This window comes from Chiroxiphia lanceolata, chromosome 1 (genome assembly GCF_009829145.1).
Source record: "Chiroxiphia lanceolata isolate bChiLan1 chromosome 1, bChiLan1.pri, whole genome shotgun sequence".
NCBI lineage: Eukaryota > Metazoa > Chordata > Aves > Passeriformes > Pipridae > Chiroxiphia > Chiroxiphia lanceolata.
The window spans coordinates 12,303,588-12,323,279 of NC_045637.1; the positions used below are offsets into that span (position 1 = coordinate 12,303,588).

The following is a 19,692-nucleotide window of genomic DNA, read 5'->3' on the forward strand; positions in this document are numbered from 1 at the left end:
TCACATGTAGAAAATGAAACAGGCTTATGTGTGCAGAAAACTTGGAATCAGCTGTGCTTTCACATTCGTAGTTTACTGATTCTGAAGTGGATTAACAGAACTGGAGGAGAAGGGCATAATTTCAGCACTCGTGGAAGTTTGCTGTACACTTACAGTGAAGCTGTGACAAAAGGACCGGTGAAAAAATCCTGGCAGTGGAAAAGTGAAGTTGAAAAACAAAGACTGTCCTAAGTGGAGGAGCACTGTCTTGCATGAACTGGCATTGGGTAGTTTCCTGGGAAAGTTAAGAAACAGTGGGATTAAATGGACAGGCCAGATGTGTAGCTCTTCATAGAGCAGAGGTCCCGAAGCAGCTTTAGGGGAGTGTGTGCACAGCTGGCACTTGCAGGGGTGTGACGTGAACTGAAGTTTGCGTTGGCTCTGCAGCTGGAAGCTGCAGGGGTGCATTTGGAACCGAATCCTCCTGGGAGAGGTCTTGTGCTTCCCAGAGGCTGCAGAAACACTGATCCAGAGAAGGATTTTCCTTTTTTGTTTTGCAGAATAAAGGCAATTGGTTGAAAGAATTAAAAGTGACCTTAGTCAGAACTGTTCACTTACTTATAGGAAGAGTAGAGCACAGTGGTCTTTATCTTCTGCTTCTCCTTACTTATATTACTCTATTTACAAAATCAGCAATATTAATACTTTCAGATAATTTTTATGAACAGGGTTTTTTTATTAGAACTTAAAATTCATGTGCAGAGTAAATTATTGCATAATGCAGCTGCATAACAACCCATTAGATATTCCATATGCTTATAACATAAAAGCCAAAAGAAAATACCTTAGGTGAAGTTCCATGTAAAGTGATTTTTTATCTGTTTTTACATTATATTCACTCCTTCAGCTGTTTGCCAAAGATAAACAGTCTTTTCTTGTGGCTTGGCTTTGACTATGCAGAGTCAAATGGGGAAGTTAGACTAGTTTCACAAATGAAGCTTTGCTAAGTTATGTGGGAAGAAGGGAAGAAGGTATCCAAGTGATGAATCTACTGCACTGCCTGTAGCAGCAAGTGAAGGGTTAAGAATAGCTTCATTGCTAGGCATGTATATAGAGAGGTACAAATTATCTGAGTGTAATTTATAGCTGGAACTTAAATTGCCAATGGCTTCTTATGGTGTTCCTTTGGTTGACAGGTATGAATAGTTTCTTAAGGACTTCAGGGCAGCTCATACTTTGTCTTTATTGCCCCAATGCAATGAAAAATTAGGAGGAATGTAATTACACTTAATGTGAGTCTTTAACAAAATGTTTGAACATCATTCAGTTTATCTTTCTGTCTCTTTTATTCTAGGTAGCTCTTTTAATTCTGAGACAGATGAAAAGCAATAAACTCTACATGCATTTGAAATTATTTCAGAGAGGAGCTTATTTCTGCAGTTGTGCTTTCTTCCAAGGTCGTCCTCAGGCAGGGAATGAAACTTCCTGCGTATGAAAAGGCTGGTACTTAATGGTATGTGATGTATTAGCAGTTTATCTTCAGCTTTCTGTAAACATCATAGTAGAGTTCTCTTAAAGGAAAAAAGTAGTCCCACCAAAGACAATCTACCAGCCACCCACCTACTGTTCCTGCACTGCTGCAGCAGGCTGCGGGTGGTGGTGGCTGTGGGAAGGTTTGTTGTCTGACTGAGTACAGGTGCTTCTGGTACCAGGGACTGTGGGTAGCACTGCTGTTGCCAGCCTTGGATTTGCTCTGACAGTAAGCATCTCTTGTGGTATTAACCAAATGACTTTCTTTCACTTCAGGACCCTTGGGTTCTGCAAAGGGTAAACCCTCACATTCTGTGCCTGAAAATGACGGTATAAACAGCAAGCGTGTTTGAAAAATCCAGAGAATATAGTGTGGACCTGGTCCACTATGTCTGCTCTGAGGCACAAGCCCCTCATGTTGCTACTAACACTCAGTTTTGTGCCGGGGCAGTGGAGAAGGGAGTGTTGTGGTTACCCTGGGTGCTGCACAGGTGAGCTTTGCCCTCCAAGGGAATATGCTGGTGGCTGCAAGTACCAGATCCACTATGTCTGGGCTTGACAGTCAATACAATACACTGTTCTTAATACCTTTTCCTCACTCCCCTTCCTTCCCAGGGAAACAAGTGTAGTTTTGGGCAGGTGGGGGAAGGGCATAGGGAAGAGGAGGGGTGGAAATAAATAAGCTCATCTCTCGCCAGCTTCTCAGACTTCTTTTTGAAACAGGGCCGGGGGGGGGGGGACATAATCAAATAAAGGATATTATAATTGTATATATAACTCCCTAGATATTTCATGAGCACTCATGTAGACATCAGTGATGCCTAACACAGCTCTATTTGAAGGCGATGAAAGTCCTCTAATAGATCAGATCAGATTGAGCACAGAGTGCTGATAATTCTAGTTAACAAATCTTTGGTGGTGTCCCACAGAACTGCTTTTCTTGTCCTCTTACAGGAACCTGTCACAGAGGACAGGCAGAAGTCTAATCTCACACCCTGATAATACACAGATACCGTGGTCTTGTTTCCAGTTCAGCACTGTTGCTCCACTGCTGCTCTGCTCAACTGCAGACTGGTGAAATGATGGATAGATTCCTGCCTTGAACCAGAGAGGCCCAAGAAAAATCAGTGCTGATAGAGAAGTGCTGGCACCTCATCTTGCTGAAACAGTTAGACGAGTATATTTGGATTAAATTAATTTCACTCGAATGTTAGTTAGAAGTACTCACCTGGCATTGTTTCCAAATCTAGTGGAGAGGTGGTTAATAATCCCTGGGGAAGATTCATTCATCTGAAGATGGAACAGTTTGCTGTGCCACTGGGGGGTGTTCCTCCTCTGGCTCCTGGGAACTCACTGCAGTCCTCCAGCATTGAAATGGAGAGGGTGAGGAGGGAAGAAGAGCCAACCTCTTGGGAGGATGAGTACTTGGTTTTTTGAGGCAGAGAATTTTGACTCTGAGGATGGCTCTTTCCAGTCAGGGAATTGCTATAGCAAGTTTTTCTTGACAGTTCTCAAGTACCTTATTTTTTATATGTTAATTAAATAATAATGTAATCATTTGCTTCTGGAACACGTAGATCAGAATACCACATTATTGTTCCTACTCACTCTCCTATCAATGTTACCATGTTGTTGGCACTTTTATACTAACACTTCAGCTGTTTTTCTGACATTTTCCATTTCTTTCTGAAGGAGACAACTCAAATTCTGTATTTCTATCCTTACCCTGCATTGCTGTTACAAGCTGCAAGTCCTTTCTGCATTGTCATCATTTTAGCTGATTAACCCCCTTGAATCTTGAGGCAAGCATCTTATTTCTAATTTTTTTCAACTGCAGTTTGAGACCTTTTTAAGTAAACCATTGCAAATCCTATTTTGGCATGAACCTGCTTGAGTGGAAATGCTGATTTTTACATTTATAAGGCACTGATAGAGATCGAGATTAGATCAGGGATAAAGCCCTCTTAAATGTTGAAGACAGTGATTTTAGCCTCTGGATACCTGTTTGCATTTTATGCTTTTCCTAGATTTCCTGTGAGGATTTCCACCTCAGGTCTCTCTGTTTTGTTAAACATCTTTGAGAGGATATGACTGCCCTGTCACATTTTTGGAAAGGATAATAGGATAAATGTATTGTACAGTCACCATAGGGGGTCCTAGGAATGAGCAATGCCTGAAATCACTCCTGGGTTTTGTTCAGAAGGGAACTGGTTGACTGAAGCCAGGGAGCAAATGACACTCCTGCATAGCTTGTTCAGCACTTGGTCCAGTAGATGTAACAGAAATTTCAAATAAAGATTATAATCTCTTCTGTTACGTCAGGGTTTTTCAGGGAGGATGATAGAACATGATCACTGTGCAATTGTCTACAATGCTACAGAGAACATTACAAAAATACTACTCTATTTGTATTTATACAGAATATTTGTTTGGACATAGTTTTTTGGGGTAGTAGAGAAATTTTCTATCTCATCCTCTGTTCACCTCATACCAGCACTTTGCCAGCTTTCCCTTCTGGTGGGCATGTGACTGAAGGGGCTGAGAGCCAAGTTTATATTTAGCACTGCACGAGACAGCATCCTTTCATGCCTAATTGCTGTAGTAACAGAAAACCATTTGTGAGTTATACCAAATGATGCAGAATTTTTCTTTGCTGTCAACTCATGGATTATTGTTTTCCCATATGGAATATTAAAGGAATCCAATTGAAGATCAATGGAACAATGTTTTTCAAGTCCATATTTTGCTATATGTACTGAGAATTTTGCAGCTTTGGTGAAAACATTGAGGAGGAACAAAGGACAACGGGGATGTGCCTTATGAGCTTATTCCATGAATGAACTCATACATCAGGGTCAGAATTTATTTTTGAGGATCCACCTCTGAACAAGCAATAACACACATGTCATTTCTAAGCTCCAATAGAGAATGCTGGGGATAAAAATTCTCTTATGAACTCACATGTAAAGGAGTACCTCTTTTTAATAGACACAACAATTTCTCTGATTTCTTATTCTATGCAAGTGATGCTTTTCCTGTTCCAGTGATGTGTATCTGAATGATTTGCTGAAATGACCCGGATGGGCTTTTTGGAGGAAACAGATTGATGAATTTGAAACAAAACACTCTGTAGCTTCCAGATTAGACACCTTCAGAGCCTAAAATGAGGTTACAATGGATCTAGATCGTTAATATTTTTCATATTCCTCTTCCTTCTTGATATTCATTGTTAAATCATTAATCTTAACCATTCGATCACTATTTAAAAATCTATAAAAAAATGCTCATATTTTTGTCTCAGATTTAACAATACTCAGCAGTAGCATGTATCTTCATAGGGTAGCTCTGGCCATGGTATCTGCTACCAGTGTTAGTGTTTCCTGCCCCTGGGTGACAGTAATGCGTTTAGCTATAAAGTGTTATGGCAGTGTTAGCTGCAATTTCAACAAAACATAATACATGCCTTTAGGCTTGAAAGTTCTCTTGTATGCCAGTTCTTAAAAAATTGATAACTGATGATGACAACTTCCTGGCTTTTGGCTGTTTGTTTTTTTTTTTTGTTTTTTTTTTTTTACCAACCATCTGAATAAATGCATGCCCATTACATGTTAGTTAGTTGAGGTTTTTTGTCAGCTAGGAATAGTAATCTTAAAACTAAATTACAAGTACTTGGCTGCAACTGGCAGAGTGAATTTAACTTGCTGGATTTGGACCAAGTTGTGGATAATGGTATTATTTATGTTGATGGTTTTATATTCCCTCCCCTAACCCCACCTTCAGGATCAAACTATTTTTTCAAAAAAAGTAAATATTTAGTTAGGAAAAAAGTGATACTGTAAAATCAAAAAAAAAAAATCAAGAACGTATTTAAGAAGCAGTGAATTTTTTTCTGTTCCCCAGACTTTGCTAATTCAGGATTCATGACATGTATTGCACTTGAACCTTGGTTTATAACCTCATTTGTGGTAATGAATGTCAGTAAGAAAATAACAGTATTCCTTACTGCAACATTTCATTTTATTCATTTTGCGATAAGATGAATTCTAGTGTCTTATTGAGCAGAGTGGCACAGGATGAACTGGTGAATGGCCATCTGAAATGCAATACTGAAGTACTTTAGGGTTGTTTTCTTTTTCCCCCCAGACATTTAAACTCTGAATTGTTGGATTCAGACTGAATTGAGCTCTTGAAAGGGGGTTTTGTAATTTGGATTTTTGTTTTTCCTCTAGTAAAACAAGTGAAGGACATATTTCCTTTGCTGTACTCTCTGAATATTTTTACTCTTGTTTTCTGCTGAGTCTTGAAAATTCAAGTAGTCAGAACAACTTCCTATGAATAAATACCCTATTTTGAGATGGTATTGGAAGTGATTCTGTAAAAAGGTTATTGGCTTTCATGCCACAGTGGTTATTTAATTTTTTCTGCTTTAATTTTTTTCCCCTCCCAAAGTCCCAGCTTTAAACTAATCCTTGGCCTCTGCAAGTAGTGCTGAGCTGGACTAGCCCCTTCCTTGTGGCGGGCAGTGCTCTATACCTGGCAGTGGCCAAGAGTACTTCAGCTGTTAGTGAAGTCATCTGCAGTTTTAAAGTCTTGTTTTGGTGCTCCATAGGGGACAGATTTTTCCATGAGCCTGGTCCTGCAGGTACTGTGTGACAGAGTTCTGAGCAACCTGGTTTGATTTGGCCCTGCTTTGTGCTGGGGTGGGAGAAGATGCTCTCTCCAGGCCAAAGACTTGGCTCAGGCAGAGAGGGAGTTTCCCTGTCCAGGGTGTGCAAGGGTTGACCTGCAGCAGTTATTTGAACTTCATCTGTCAGACTTCTCCTTTCCCTGTCTCATTAATGTGTGTAATCACCTGATTTTTTCACAGATTAATTTTTACCTTAATGATGAGGAAAGATGCAGCAGGAAGATGCTGTTACTGACACAAGAGCTCCCTATGGCTGGACAGGAGCAGTCTGGTCTCCACAGCGTGGTGCTACCATGCTGTCCTTAGTGACTTCTCTTTTAACATTTGCCCTAGTAGTGTTGAAGCACCTTAGATGCCCTGCTTTATAAAATCGCTGTTTAGCAGGAACCTCACACTACTTAAACAGGTTATGTCAATAATTAAGTAGTTTTTGCTTATATTTGATCCCCTGCTGTTTCCCTCTACTTTGCACGAACTTATCTTTCCTCTAAGCCCAAAGTAGTGTCCCTCAGCCTCCCTTCTTTTTCCCCCAAGGTAGTCTTTGACTTATGTGCTGAAGAAATTTGTTCTTATTAGTTAATGTGACTCAGAATTCCCATTATCCATAGATGTAAGAGATTTTTATTTCTTTTTGTTTCTACCAAATGGTTGCCCTCAATTCCTCCTTTTGGTATTAAGTTTCTAAAATCAATTATGCACTGGGCTTTTATTTTTAGTTTTATTTTAATAGCTGTCTAGCTACACTGAATAGAGTGTAATTATGTAGACTGACATGTGCTATCAAACTCAAAAATCAGTTGTAGTTAAATCCACAGGACTGATGTTCTAGAGTTTTGTGGTATTTTGTGACAAACTGAATAGTCTTTTGTATTGTGTTGGTGCCTAAAATACATGGAAATTATCTAACCTAACTGACTATCACAATCAGATATTCATCTATGAAAAGATGTCTTCCTCAGAGGTAGAGTTTCCTGGAAGTTTGTCTGTGCTGTTACAGCTTTTTATCATGAAATCCTTGTATATGGAGAACGAGATCTGAAGCCTAGATGGTGCTGCAGCAGGGATTGTTTCAGTGGCAATGTCACAGGAAGCCCAGGAACCACACTGGTTGGTGTGATAGCTTCCTGTCAGAGCAGAAAGCCATGCAGGGCAGCACTCTCTGACCTGATTTGGGGTCTGATTTGGGGTTTTTGTTCTCTCTCTGGCATTTTGTTCTCTCTCTGGCATTCAGTAGGATGGAGCAAGCTGAGTTTAGGGAAGCTTAGTCAGGGGTGTGATGGTGTTGGCTTAGGCTGCCTGGCCACCCCCAGGGCATCTGGAGCTCTTGGAAAAAGTGGCCTCAGCTAATCTCTTTGATTCAAGGTGGCTTTGATTTTCCCCAGTGTTGTACAAACTTGCTGTCTCTGAGAAAAGCTGCTGAAAGGGCAGTACTGGTATATATATAGATAGCTCTTTCTTTGTCCATGCTTCTGTAGAAGATTTGCTTAACCTGTGAGGATGGAAGGAGACCATATGAAAATGGATCTCATCCCTGATCCCATCCTTCCTGAACACAAGCTGAAAATTTTAGTCTGATGTTTTCTGGCTGTCGTGCACCAGTGATGCCTGAGGCTTCAGAAGATTGACTCTCAATGGGCTCCCATCTGTTCACCATGTTCTTTTGTTCCTCCTCCAGCCTGAGCTGTGAATCTGTGAATTCCTTGGCATCTTGAGGGGAAAACAAAATAATCTTTATTTGTAGTATTTGGGCTGTACTTGTCCCACTTGCATAAGTACGACAGTGTTTGTTGGTGTGTATATTGGGCAGAGGGAAGAAGCAGCTCTTCAGAAACTCCTATAGCTTGAGAGTTGTTAAAGACCTTCAATTAATGAAATTATTTTGGAAGTCAGTGTCCTGGTTGGCTGAATACTGGTATTATGATCCAACTTGGTTGTTTTTCTCAAAATTACTGTAAGTGAATATTTTAGTTTCTTTACAATAGCTTTGAATATAAGTGACTTTGATACAAGGATACTCATTCTAGTCTGCACTGCTCAGACAGATGCTCAAATGAATCACAGTCTTTCCATCTCTTGGTTGCCCCAAGTAATATTTGAATACTTGAGTGTTGTAGGATATACATGTTTTTCCATTTTTACCTTTACTTATAGAAATTACCTCATCAGAAGTATGGAAGTATCAAAAGCTCAGGGTTCATAATACTGGAAGATAGTGGGGCAATGCTTTTTTCTGTTTGAAAACGGGTGTTCTTATGCTTGATATCTACATTAAAAGAAAAAATAAACCCAAAACAACAGAAGCCTAAAATAGTAGCTTCCCTTGCCCCTGTTGAATGAGTTCTCCAAGTACGAGTATCCTGCTGCATTCTGCACAGCACCTCTAATAAAGCACATTAGTGTCCCATTGAGTACTCTGTCTGGTTCAGGACTGATGTCTTGGTCCTTGCAAGCTTTTCATGATTTGAGTCCAGGATACCTGAAATATGCACCAAATGACCAAACTTGATCTGCTGTTACCAAAATCAGTGGTCTCTATTTTTCTTTTATTCTTATACTAGCGATTAAAAGATGCCTTCTGTGAGAACATAAATGGTAGGATTTTTTTGCAGACTGTGTCTGGGGGAAAGAATGTTGTCTGCTGCATGTTTAGAGGACCTGTAAAAAATTAAAATTTGATGCCTTGATTTTTCTAATTTTAGTGTGTTTTTCTAATTTTCAGTAATAAAGATGGCTGCTTTTGAAGTATGCTGTTACTTTGCTTAATCACTTATACTAGTTTAAGCTAGTAATATTATAGTAAGACTTTTTGGCTTTTAATAACGTGTTATCTTTTGTAAAAATAATAAAAATGTAGGTGTGAAGCATTTTTCTTCCCATTTGAAAGCTGTTAAAAAAACATAACTGCTTTTTTACTGGCTAGTAATTTGGTAAAAACTTTATAATAACTGAATTTGTGATGAACAAGCTAACTTTCTCATTTATTTTGACTTCTCTAGAGAAGCTGGAGGTTGCACCACCATCTCCAGGACAACTGAGACATGGTAAAAGAAGAATGTTTGTTGAATGTGGTTCAGTAATTGTGCAGTCTCTCTTTGAATTGGCTTCATCTTTTTCTACAAGTACTGGTCTGTCCTCATCCCTGTCTAGTGGAGTAACAGAAAACCAAAACAAGCACCAACATTCACCCTGCTGCCTTTGTTTTGTAACACCTCGGCTGGAGAATGTGCACCATTTAGTGAAAGTAGGACAGAAAGCCCAAATGAGAGCAGGCTGCTCAAAACCAGCAGCAAACATTATTTTTCTAAGCCAAACAGTGTTGATGCTGCAGTACCTTGTGGGGTTTTTGTTTTAAAAGGACTGAGAAGTGGTATAAAATTGCAGAGAAATTGGAAATACACTCTGTATTCTTTATAATACTGTAATGATTCAAATTCTGATTTAGTTTCCAAATTAGTTTATTTTTGTGGCTTTATACTCTCCAGTGACCACATTTATTTAGTCAAACATTTTCCTATTGTAAGTATCTACACTTAGTTTTTGGGGTTTTTTTTCCGCTTGGTCCCTGGCATTCTGTTTACTCCATGAATTCCAAAATTCTGCCCATTTCACTAAGAACTTGAACTCCTTTTGTAGCTGCAGAGTTTTGTATACACACATTTTGAAAATATTAGGCATATCTGTGTGCTTTTTTATTGTTTATGTTTTTGGAGTTTTTGTCTTGTGGTGATTTAAAACAAAAAATTGGAAAGTTTCATATGTTTTGTGCTTTAGTCCTTTACCTGTGCAGTTAAGAAGGTATGTGTCTCCTTAGAAAGTAGTTACAGATGTCCATTCATGTTCTTGTACCTAAGAAAGATCTTGAGTGTGGCTTTGTTTTTTCTTGTGTGATCATGGATTCATGCTGTCTGTGAGAGAGAAACCTAAAAGGTGCTCTTGCCAGTTTCTTTTCACAACTGAGGTTCATGCACTCCTCTTTCTTCCCTCTTCCTATGTTTGCATCTCTTTAAGTTTATAAAATGTAGGAATTATAGTACCATCTGAAGTAAAAAAAAACTCTACCAACCAAATCCAAACTGAACAGCTGATGCATTTTGAATGTTAAAAAAAAATGAAAATTTCTAACTTTCTAAGCTGTATTTTTGTCACATAGTCTGTCCTCAGTGCTGTAGTTAGTCTTATGAAGTGAGCACTTGAAACTCAGCTGGAGGCAATGCTGTGCAAATTCAGTCCCACCTCCATCAGCTTAGACTCTAAAACCTGAGAGAAAATGAAGCAGGACAAAAAGGAATGGTACAGTAGCACTGTGCTCATTCTTAGATATTATTCAGACCAATGTGTTCCAAGTTTCTGTAATAGAAAGTATCTTCAAAAGTATTTAACAGGGGTTTCAGAAGTGAAAAGAAAAAAATGCATGAAACTAAAGGTGAAACTTGATTTCCTAAGAAGTGTATTAAGGAGCAGCTTCAAGTCTGACTTGCTCTGAGGATAGTATACAAACAAAATCAAGATACAGAAGTTTTGGTTGAAATAGTGGGGTAAATAACACTGTATGACACTCTAGTGAGACCCACCTTAGCATTTGCAGATTTAGCTGAAGGAGTTTTGATAAGAATTGTCCAGCTCCAAGGCAATGCTCTTAAAATACAAATTTTTAGGAATACGTGAAGATGGAACTCTTGCACAGGAGTAGCGAGGGACTTGCAGAGAAAGGGCCTTTATTTCATGCAAGAGAAGAATGCAGGGAGTCTGGTGAAACAGTTGGCCATCTTCAGTGATACTGCAACACCCATTGGAAGGTCTGTAAATCTTACTCAAGTTTGTGTAGCTTTAAATATTTCTCTTACACACGAGTAGGCATGAGTGGCTTCCATCTGAAATTGTACAAGTGTTTGCAGAATAAGTTTTTTTTAGCTGGTTTTTCACAAGCCGTTAGTAACACTTCTGTGTAGCAGAGGGTTTTACTGCACCTGCCAGTAACAAAAAGGTCCCCAGCAGAATGAGTAGCAAAGGAATTTTGTGTATGTTGTCTTTTTTTCTCTTAAAGGCAGTATTAGACTGACATTTCAGTTGTTCCTGTGAATTGGTGAACTCTCTTATAAATATTTTATTTTCTCTTTGTTACTTGTTTCTTTTAGTGTTCTTCCACAATGCATTACCTTTTGTAGGGTTTGGATTTTTGGATAACGCAATTATGATTGCTGCGGTAAGTTCATTATTTAATTCCTTGATCAAGTCAATAAGATTTATATTGTTCAAGAGAATAGAATAGACTAGACTATGAGGTCTAGTTTAGAAAGTCCTCTTGCTCAGGACTTTCTCAGGGTCTATAGTCTAACCTCCTGCTCAAAGCGGAATCAGCTGTAAGGTCTGACCAAGTTGTTCATGTTATTATGGGACTTGTGAAATCCAGGGGCAGCCTGTCTGAGCAACCTGTTCAGTGCTCAGCTTCTTCACAGTGGAAAATGTTTTGCTATATCCAGCTGGAACATGTCTTGTTTTAATTCATGCACGTTGTCTCTCATCTTTGGACCACGTACTGCTGTTTCATAGTGCAGTTCACTGTGATTTTGTTTCTTCAGTTGAACACGTAAGGAGCTGTGGTACTGTGTTTTATTTGTTTGCTCAGTATTTGTAGAAGTTTTCATTCAGATCTATATGTTCAGCTAAGAATTACAGTGAGGAAGAATGGTATGCAGAGATAGGGATTGAAGGTTTGTCCATTAAGTGCCTCTTACGAACTAGTATAAAATACTGAAAGAGTATCAGAAGTAGGCTCTTTTCCCAAGGGGAAATTATATATACCAGGAGGATAGGATTTGTTCAGATCTAGTAGAAGTAATGTCCATTTATCCCTTCAGTTTTAACATAGGCAAGCACTAAGCAATACTTCTGTCAGTTGTATCAATATAATTTAACTCCAAATCCCTCAAATAATGACAAAACTGTTTATTTTTCAGGGAACCCAAATAGAATTGTCAATTGGAGTTGTCTTAGGAATTTCAACTATGGCAGGCAAGTATTAAAAATGCAGCATGTTTAGACTAATATGACACATTCCTATATTTTAGGCTGAAAGTGGCACACAGGGCTGGAAATGGCTCTTCCTCAGTCTTGCAGCTGCCTTTCCTAATAAGGAAGCAACCTGTGGGTGAAACAAGGACATAGTCCATTTGCAGAAATGGAATTTCAGTTCAAATAGCTTTTGAAATGCTTCTTGTCAGTTTTTACCTAATAGTTCAAATCCTGTGTCACTTGGGAAAGTGTATTTGCATTTCTGTAATGGAACTGCTTTTAAGTTCCCCAGGGTCCCGTATTGATGTGTGTCTATGTATGTATTTGTACGTTGCTGTTTGCTTGCAGTGCTAAGTGGAGATCAGTGTTGGTGTCCTTTTACTGTGTTGGCTGCTGTTCTTGGTGGCACTTCTGCCTCCATGAGATAAGGGAAGACCAAGGAGCAACCCTGCTCCTGCACTGGGCCAAAACTGATAAGCTCTGCTTGACAGTTTTGGTGCCTCTGCGACATCAGAGGGTAAAAACCTGCTCGTGGGTCCACTAACTGCAGGGGCAGCATTGCTTGAAAGCATGTAGAGAGCTCAAGTGAAAGTGTCTGTAGCAGAGTGAGTTAATGGTTTGGAAATGTGCAGTCCTCTGTTGCAGTGTGAGACAGTCACAGTCAAGCTTATCTCAGTAAGATCTGCTGTGAAATCATGTATTTTGTGTATAGCTTTGTTCACTCATGGACAGTATCCATTGCTAAACTGACAGAGTTTGTGGATTTGTTGAAATGTTTATCAAAGCTACATACCTGAGTAACAGCTCCTTCTACTTCCACTGCTCCTGTGCCTCTTCAGGCACTTGGAAGGCTTTGCTTGGTGTCCAGCAGTAGCTCCATGGAAGTGACAGCCACACACAGCTGTTCTTAACTCTCATCTGAAAAGCTGTTATATTGATTTCCAGGTGTTAGTGTTGGGTTTTTTTATATTTGTCAAGTTTTCTTCATGTAAGTCAAGAAAAACAGTTGCACTTCCTATTATTTTAGTCTCTTGCTGTTATTAAACTGTAATAAGGTCAGAATAAAAACTCTAAAATAAGAGGACCCTAGTTCTAGTCTCTCATCCTGTATATACTGAGAATAGTGAGGGTCACTAGGAGGGGAGGGAGAGGAGTTGCTTGGTTTTGTTCACAACTAAAGTAATCCTTTGCCTTTTTTTTCTTCCCTCTTCCTCCCTCCAGCTGCAGCTTTAGGAAACCTTGTTTCAGATTTAGCTGGACTGGGGTATGTATGCGCTTGTATTAAGAATATTAAGTGCATTTACTGAGATGAAATGTGGAAAAATACATTTTTTGGTGATATAATATTGCTGTACTTAATATACGTCCTCAGATTGTTATGGCCAGATATGAAGACATTTCCTTCTCCTCAGATAAAACAGTTATATATCTGAAATGTCTTTAGATCTAGACATACCTATTTCTGATATAAACAGATACAGTGACTTTTTTATTTTTAAAGGAAATTTCTGTGTAATTGCTGAAAGTAAAGCTGTTTGTTATGCCTGTTTTTCACACTTTCCCTCTAATGCTTTGTTTTCTGCAAATAACAAGGCTTATTACCAACTAGCCTGTGTGTGACCTTTCCTCCACTAAAGGTTACTTACAAACTCTACAAAAGTGCAGTAACAATCACACTAGTTTTGTTGCACTGCATAAAGTTTTTATGGAAATGTTTCATATTAAATCAGCGAGATAATTAACTTATGTTGCAAAATGTGACCTTTAGAAGTCTAAACTCTTTCCCATATTAATCTGTCAATGTCTTTATCAGTATGCTGAAGGAAAAGCTATAGATTTTAAGTTCAAATATTTCAAAATCCTCACTAGAAAACACTATCTGATTCACAATTGTTTTTTCTTGTTTTCTTGTTCTTCCAGTCTTGCAGGTTACGTAGAAGCCTTAGCTTCACGACTGGGTCTGTCAATCCCTGACCTGACACCCAAACAAGCTGACATGTGGCAAACGCGTCTCAGTGCACACTTGGTGAGTATCCTGTAGGTAGGCACTGCTGGTATGGAGCTTTTTCTGCTTAAACTAGTAAATGATAAATCCTTTTTGTCACTTTCTCCATTAACTCATTGACCGCCAGCATTGTGCTTACATTTCCTGTAAGGCTGAGTTATGAGCCCATATCAGGGAGCATCATGAGACTGGATTGTTTTGGGCTTCGATGTTTTTTTTAATGCAGTGAGCCACAAATGGCTTGTGATGTGGAAAATCTCTGCAATGACTTCATGTATGCTGTGCAGATACCGAGTTTAGCACTGGTTATAGTGATAATTTACTTGAAAGTTATGACTTCTTAGTAGTTTACTCCTACACATTTTTTGTCAAGCGCTTGCTAATTATATACCTGCACGGGTATGTATTAATTTCTAGTATTCTATAATTAACTTGGATATAAAATTAGCTTTCCCCTGCGTAAGATTTTAGCATTTCAGTAATATTTACTGCCTGTGTTTACAGTTGCCGGACACTCATCGGGCAGATGCATTTTCAGGGTGGTTGCTTAATTAACATTTAAACATTTGAAGTGGTCAGACGTTTCGGCAATGAAAAATGCTTTCAGTTTATTTTGATTAAAGAAACAGATTATCAGAACCGAGTAAAAAGAACAGATATTTCTTTCACTTTGCCAAAATGAGCCTTCATTAGGAAAATATTCATGCAGATTTAAGGGAAGAAAAAAGCACTTGCTGAGGAAAAGTTAAGGGGAAAAAAGTCAGGTTTAGCAGTGATAGATCAAAGCAGCAAAGGGTTGTCATATTGTCAAGGGGCTGCCTGATAGTGTCCCAGTGTAAGAGTCTTCTCAGTGGAAGCTGAGCTTGTGGCAAACCCTGTCATTGCACTGCAGTTCACCACAGCACTTTTCTGTGAAAACTCTTCTGAGCACCTTTGCTATGGTAGCATTTTTTTTCATTTTTTTACCTGCTGTCTCAATTTTCTAAACGTTCTCCACCTGCTGCTGGTGATGTGATTTGGATGTTGCTTCTCTTATGTATTTCCTCTCCTCTTGACTTATACATCCAGGTCAACTGTGAAATGTTTTCCATTTTTTGTATTTTTGTCTTTGGCTTGTGCCTTGTGCCATGATGTTGGCAAGGCACTCCTTATTCCTGACTTGATAATTTGCAGTACCAGATACATTTACAATTGCACCTAAAATGTGTGCAGGTGTTGTTTGGTTTTTCTGGTTTAGTTTTTTTCTTTTCCCTGTCTTTCTGGCCATCCTACTAATCCTTTGAATCTCAGTCTCCTCCCTTATGACTTGTGCAGCTCTTCTCTTTCTTCAGAACTGTCTTTATCACAGCAAACACTGTTTGTAACATTGTCATAACTGTCTTTCTCTCATGGATCGTATTTCCAGTCTGCATGCTAAGATAAATGTGACTCACAGCTGAAACTAGAACAAGGGCTATGTTTTTCTGGTTGTGTGGTACACGGCAATGAGTAGCAACTGATCAGTGAGAAACTTAATTTTTCCCCCTTTCTCTAGGGCAAAGCTATTGGAGTGACCATTGGCTGCATATTAGGAATGTTTCCTTTGTTGTTCTTTGGCGAGGAGGAAGAAAAACTGGAAGAAAAATAATAACCTTTTTACAAGAAATATACAAATGTAAACTACTGTACCTCAATATTCAATTATGCTGTCAATATTTAGGAATTAACAGACAGTAAAAAATGTATAGACTTGGGAACAAAACCTTCAGCATGTCGTTTTATGGAAACACTAATTATTGTGGCTTGTTGTTGTTCAGTACTTCTTTTTATATCATCTAACTTTTATTAATTGTAAATTTTGAAGTGTTTTCACTTATGGCAAGATGTTTACCACTTTCCCCTTAGATCTTATTCTTTAATGGATTATTACCTTCAGTAATCCACCATGGATGACAGTAGCACTCTTGAGGTTGCATATTGGTTGCTTAACAGTTGTAATTGCATGACAGAAATATCACTGTGTTCATCAGGTCCTTCAATGCAGATTATTATGGAGGTCATTGATGAGTAATTTGAAGTCCCTCACTTTGCAAGATGACTGGTTGCCCCTGACTAGCCATCATTTGCACTGCCTTTAGCTGAGTTATTTCAGTGATCTTGACAGTATAGTTTGTATTTTTTCCCCATTCTAAGTGTCTCTGATTGTCTTCTGAGAGATCAGGTTGATTGCTTGACAAGGTAAGTGTCTCCAGTATAGGGTCTCTACCAAGTCCATTAAAAGTGGTGTTTTAACACCTTCTGTACTTCCATATTCATGCCTCTTTTTTCCTTTGTAAACAGTATTTTGAGAATTGAGATATCCTTAAATTTGTATTCTTGTGTTTGAGTGTGATATTAAAGAATTCAGACCAACTGTTTTTCAAAACCACAAACAACTTTTTAATTGTTCTGCTTAAAATAAGGTGTGAATAGTTGATTGGGTAGATGAGGCCAGGGAACAGTTTCAAGGTATGAATGAGTGCTGGCATTGCAAGTTTATAATGGGTGGTTTGGTTGAAATGATAAGTGTACCATCATTCTGGATTAGAGGACCTGATTTGCTGATGATAACTTTGTATTTAAGATTAGCCTCCGCTACTTTCTTTTTTGCTGTGAGACAGTAAAAAGAAACCAAACAAAAAAGGACACTGAGGCCTTTTTACTTTTTTGCCTTTTATTTTTGCAGTCTTACTTGGTGTGTTATAGATCTGACAGTGCAGTCTCATGTAACTGTGCTTTTTTTATAGGGACATGGATAAAATTATGACAGCTATGGAATATTATAATATTTCAGGATCTGATTTGCCAATAGCATAATGCTAAACTGATAATGTCCCTTAGAGGAGAAGATTTCTTATCTGTTTGAATACCATTTGGAAAAGACACTAAAAAGAGGCACAGCCAGGACATTTTGAAAGTTTATTGCTGGAATTGTTAGCACTTATGAAACCTATAAAGAAATGTTTAACAAAAAATTAAGGTCCCCTGATGACTTTATATGCTGTAGGAAAAGTCTTATTGTGGCATATGTTTTACATAAGCTCATTATCATAAATCTGACTTCTCTGTTCTCATTTCTAGAAGCCCCTAACAACAGTACTGAAACTTTGATTTATAGTGAAGGTGACACTCTCGTCTCTGTTTCTTGCGAAGCAGACTTTGAAAAGTGGGAGTGAGTTGTCCTAGTAGCATGTGCTGTAGTTTGTACATTACACCATGACAATCTGGACCAAACTATAAAGCTGAACAAAAGCTCAGCCAGGCATCAAACACAAATGCAGAGGAGTTTTGTCTTGCACTTTCAAAGTTGGAAGCTTTATTAAAATAAAGTAAAATAAAACAACAAAAAAACAACCACAAAAAAACCCTCTAACCACAAAAACCAATCCAGATAGGCAATTATGCACTCTTACCCCAACAGGTTTATAGTAGTTAAATGATGAGAGGTTGGTTTTTTTTTTACTCATCCACACATTTGTCTTGCCTTAAACATGCTTCTGCATATGCTTTTGTTTCTATACAAAGCTCTGTGTATTTCCCACACGCATTTTTCTTAAATTGAAGTACAAATCAAAGAAATTTTGCATCACTTTTTCTGTAGCTGTTTTTACAGTAATTCCAACACTGTTTCCTGTTATGATACTGGCATCTTGATTGGAATCTTTCAGCAGTGGCCAAACCTCTGTTCTTTGGCATTGTACCATTGGAACACTGTTTTCATCACTTTTTTAGAGCTCATAAGAGCAACTGGAAGGCTGTGCCAACTGTCACAGTAGTGTTTGTTTCATAATGCAACAGACTGTATTATTGTTAATAGCTTGTGCATTGTAAATTGATACCTTTTGTTGCTGTATGTCAAACGGTGTGTACTGCACCAATGCTTTTATTGCGAATCAATGAACTAAAATATCTTGAAAGAAGTTAATCATGTGTTGTCTTGTTAAACTAGTTAACTGACCACAAAAATGTGGAGTGCAAGTGACCAATGGTAGAAATCTTTGGTATTTCAGGCTATTGTCAGGTACATAATCAAGGAGGTGACTTCAGGTGTTTAGGGTTTTGACAAAGGTGAAGAATTTAAAAACTTGTGATTGGGAGGATTGGTGGTGCTGCTGGAGGCTGAGAAAGGGTGTTTGGGGGCCCGGCTGCCCCTTTGAGTACCATGGGGTAGCTTGCTTTGCCAGCAGGATCCACGCTTGTGTGGACTGGTACTGCTTCTGTGGAAGGGAAGATCTGTGCCTGATCTGTACCCTGCCTTCTCACAAGGAGGGTGTTTTTTCTGGGGTGTATGGATGAGTGTAATCACTGATCACAGTTTTTAAAAACTTAACAGAGAAGATTGAGTCCCCTTTGTTTCTAGTGTCTTCTCCCTCCTTGGTAAAGGAAAAAACAAACACTGCAGGTTTTTTTCAGAGTGAATTCAGCATTGCTCCATTTTTTTTTTTATACTATTGGTTTATCCTCTGTTAACAGGAATTTTTTTTCCTTAAGGGCGGTAGACCTGAAAATTGTGTTTAAAATGCCTGTCTTTTATTGTAACTTAAAATATAAATGTATTTTTGACTGTATATTATCTCCAGGAACAAAGAACATCTGATAACACAGTTACCCAAATCTTCTCGCCAATATTTTCTCATGCATGTACTTTTACATAAATTATTTGAATTCAGACAACATACTTTGTATTGTCTTTAATTAAATTGTTGAACTTTCTGTAAACTTTTGTACTACAGCAAAGCTGTTCTGTGTTTCTTTATTAGACCAGATGCTGGAGGGGAAATGTTAATAATATACCTGTGGGTATTCAGCCTCAGTTATACAAAACAGGAATTTATTATTTAAGTTATAAGAAGGTGGTCCTTTGTCACTGTCACAGGAGATACTACCATGGAGTGGTACTTCTGTCTCTTCATGCTTGGAAGAGAGTGATTTAAATAATTAAATGTTTGCATGGTAAATTGATGGTGTTTGTGATAATATTAGAAGTCACTTGCACTTGAACTTCTGGAATTAACAGGTTTTTTTGTGTGCAAAGTAAGCCATTTTGAATTTCCTGGACTTTGGAGCTCCTCACATTTTTTTCACTTCCTGGTCAGTCCCTTTTATGGATGTCTGCACATGAAGAAGTGCTGTGAGGAAACATCTGTACTGGAAGGATGGTCTTATCTCATTTTGACAACCTGTATAGGTTAGCTATTATTTTACTCTATTCTGGTTGCATTGTGCTGTAGAACTCTTTGTAAATACTGTTCAGAGAGTCTGCCACACTTCTACTCAACATGTTTCCCTCTTCTCTGTCTGACCTTTTACATGGTCTAGTGACAAACTGATAGAGCATCACTATATAAACTAAAGAGCTTAATAAAGTTGAGAAATTATCGTCTTGCTCTGAGAGTCATATGCCTCCAGAATTTTTCAACCTAAAATATTAAGAAAAAATAGCTAGAGCTCTCATAACATG

The 19,692-nt window shown here is 38.4% G+C and overlaps 1 protein-coding gene across 3 annotated transcripts in view; it reads left to right on the forward strand.

Annotated features, from left to right (window-relative positions):
- TMEM65 (transmembrane protein 65) overlaps positions 1-19,420 on the forward strand; it is a 31,435-nt gene extending 12,015 nt beyond the window's left edge. For all 3 annotated transcript variants that reach the window (XM_032682432.1, XM_032682443.1, XM_032682451.1), the window contains 6 exons: positions 9,193-9,237; positions 11,332-11,399; positions 12,154-12,208; positions 13,430-13,472; positions 14,129-14,234; positions 15,748-19,420. In XM_032682432.1, the coding sequence (XP_032538323.1) occupies positions 9,193-9,237; positions 11,332-11,399; positions 12,154-12,208; positions 13,430-13,472; positions 14,129-14,234; positions 15,748-15,840 (410 nt within the window). In that variant the 3' untranslated portion in view covers positions 15,841-19,420. The remainder of the gene's footprint in view (positions 1-9,192; positions 9,238-11,331; positions 11,400-12,153; positions 12,209-13,429; positions 13,473-14,128; positions 14,235-15,747) is intronic.
- Positions 19,421-19,692: the final 272 nt, after the last annotated feature.